The sequence below is a fragment of the Pteropus vampyrus genome, unplaced genomic scaffold (assembly GCF_000151845.1).
Source record: "Pteropus vampyrus isolate Shadow unplaced genomic scaffold, Pvam_2.0 Scaffold4, whole genome shotgun sequence".
Lineage (NCBI taxonomy): Eukaryota > Metazoa > Chordata > Mammalia > Chiroptera > Pteropodidae > Pteropus > Pteropus vampyrus.
The window spans coordinates 11,801,108-11,804,196 of NW_011888785.1; the positions used below are offsets into that span (position 1 = coordinate 11,801,108).

The 3,089-nt window shown below is 34.8% G+C and overlaps 1 protein-coding gene across 3 annotated transcripts in view; it reads right to left on the reverse strand.

The window, feature by feature from the left end:
- Nucleotides 1–56: 56 nt before the first annotated feature.
- Nucleotides 57–3,089, reverse strand: part of SDHAF3 (succinate dehydrogenase complex assembly factor 3) — a 46,287-nt gene continuing 43,254 nt past the window's right edge. For 2 of the 3 annotated variants that reach the window (XM_011363267.2, XM_011363257.2), the window contains exon 2: nucleotides 57–497. In XM_011363267.2, the coding sequence (XP_011361569.1) occupies nucleotides 294–497 (204 nt within the window). In that variant the 3' untranslated portion in view covers nucleotides 57–293. The remainder of the gene's footprint in view (nucleotides 498–3,089) is intronic. The other variant, XR_002781343.1, reaches the window with a different exon arrangement.

Genomic DNA, 3,089 nt, shown 5'->3' on the forward strand with positions numbered 1-3,089 from the left:
TAATGCTTGAACAAGTACAGCATTAAAAACATTTATATATTAAAAAAGGTTCTGGCAAAATTCCACAAGTTTGTCTATTTTAGAGCCATTCTTCCTTGTTTAATCCAAAAATCAAATCCCTTCCATTAAGTACTATTACTTCGGTAATGTAAAGTTCCATCGACTAGTGATCCTGATATATATTTCATTAACACCAGGCATTCTAAAGCTGAAGAATTAAATTTCAAAAACCAACAATAGTTAAAACAAGGGGCTCTGGACTTTAAATGCTTTGTTAAGCTCTATCGTACAGACTAAAATTTTGGTTTTCTAGACTCAGTGATACTAAATTGCCGATTAGGTTTCGTGGCTTCTTGCATCAGCTCCTGCAGCTGTCCAATTTGTTCATCACGGAAGTCATCAAGTCTTTCTGCTGGTAGGGCAGTTCCAAAACATGCTTTTTCAGTCGAGTTTTGTCTATTTTCATTAGCTTGTTGCCAGAGCACTGCTGCATAAACCTAGGAAAAAGAAAAGTTATAGATATAAAATTAAGATCTGTACTTATTTAATGTCGGCAGACTTAAAAGATTCTAATTCCACATCATTTATTTTTCTCCATCACTGAGTCTTCTGCCTTTAGTGAAAAAGATACAAAACATTCTATAGCTGTGTCTTTACTAGTCAGTGATCATTTCAAATATTTGTAGCATTTTAAGAGATTAATAGACTTTTAGCAAAGTTCTTAAACTGGAAAGCAGGGGTGAAAGTGGTCCTTGGAGAGGCTTTAGGAACATGTGTAAACCACGCAAAAATCACATGCAAATCATATGGACATGCACACTGTTCTGAGGCCATCACTTTCATTGGATTTTTAAAAAGGGTCTTACAGTGGCTCTCAAAGTTGACTAAGTTCATCCCCCATCTTCAATTTAAAAACTAATTTGGATCACACTAGAGAAAAAATACTTTTCAAACCTTTGAACCTTCAACATTTAAAAACCATCCTTGTCAGGAAAAAATATTCCATTTTTCATGCTGTGATTTTTCTCTCAATCAGCATCTTCAGCTTAATATTCCAACTTCCATTCTTTTGCACAAGTGATACTTTTTTGAAGCAACTTGACTCTGACTCTAAAATCAATCTTTTAATCGGGCAGGAAGTACCACTGTACTTCAGTTTGTGGGTAAGTGAATGAATTCATTAACTCTACATAATTCTGCTACTTCATCTGTGGTTTAAGATAAATTGCTTACAACTGCTGGAAACTTTAATTCCAGACATTTCAAACCTTTACCTGTGCTGGAAATATTCTTATTTTACAGATATCCATTCCATATAATAACAGTAAAAAAACTGCACACACCCTAAGTTTTATCAATCTCACTTCTAAGTATATGCCACAGGGCAAGGTTTCTTAAACCTTGCCACTGTTAACAAATCAGACAATTTAGATAATACTTTGTAGTGGGGTGCACTGTAGGATGTTTAGCAGCATCTCTGGTCTCTCTAGCCACTAGATGCCAGTAGCAACCCACCCCCACTCAGTATTGCTAATCAAAAATGTCTCCAAACATTGCCAAATGTTCCCTAGCAGGCAAAATTGTGCCAGGCTAAGAACTATTGCCTTAAAGATTTTAAAGCTGCTACTATAAATATGTAACAGAAAATACGGTCATAATGAATGCATAGATGAAAAATCTCACCTGAGAAACTCTAAGAATCAAATGCAGGCTCTAGAACTCTAAAATTCAATATCCAGAATTTAAAACAAAATTCACCGAATGGGCTTAAGAGCCTATTAAAGTTAAAAGAAGACAGGTTCAATAAGGACATGGTTCCATAGTGTAGCAGTTAGCACATCTGCTTTACATGCAGAAGGTCCTGGGTTTGCACCCCAGTGGAGCCACGGTCCATGGTCTACGGCCATGCCACCCTGAACAAGCCCAAATTTGATCTCGTAAGCTAACAGAGTCGGGCCTGGTTAGTACTTGGATGGGAGACCACCTAGGAAGACCACCTGCTGTAGGCATAAATAATAATTTTTAAAAAAATTATCAGATAATTAAAAATTATCCAATCTGAAAAACTATTAAAACTGAACTTAAAACAATGATTTGTGGTACAATGTCAAAACATCTACCATTGGTTTTAATAAAATCCCAGAAGAGAATGAGGCAGAAAAAAAATTTGAAAACTGAGTATCTAAAAAATAAAAGTACATGTTCAAAAAGCTTAGCAAGCTCCAAGCAAGATAAATACAAAATGAGGCCATGCCGAGGCATATCAGTAAAATTATTGAAAAAGGCCAATAAAGAGAAAATCTCAAGAAATTTATAAACAGTATGAACATTTGTAGTATAGATTTAAAAATAGAAAATATATATTTATTATTTACAAATATAAATATGTAAATACATGCCAAATATATAAAAATAAGCACGGAAATACACCTACCAAAATCAGGATACTAATTACTTCTAAGGACAAGGAAGGGAAGAAAGACTTGGATAAGGTTTTAGCTGTATTTTTACCATTTTACTTACTTTTTAAAAGACTGTTAAATGTGGGTAGTGTATACATAAGCCTTTTACAACATTTCATTTTTCTTATATTTTGAAAATTTACATAATTTTACACTTATAAATTTATGTATAATTTCAGAATATTTCATTAGGGTATAATATGAAATATTTACGGTAACAATCTAATGCTTCTCATAAACTCTTTTGTTTCTTGAGGAAACTAGAAATACATTTCACACAGAAGTGTGAGAAGATTCCAGTTCAAGATGGCAACATAGGAGGCGACTGAGCTCCCCTCTTCCCACAGACACACTGAATCTACAACTACATATGGAACAATTCCCTCTGAAAGAAATCTAGAAACTAGCTGAGCAACTCCTACATATTGGGCAAATGAGAAAAAAAAAAAAAACAACTGCCATCAAAACAGGTAAGAAAAATTGAGAGTCTTGCCATAAACCCCAACCCGGCAACATACAACCAGAAGGAACGCACAGCTCCCAACTTCTCCCTGAGAGAGAAAGCCCCAAAACATCTAACTCTTAAAGCCAGCAGGGCTTGCATCCATGAGACCCACAAGGATATAG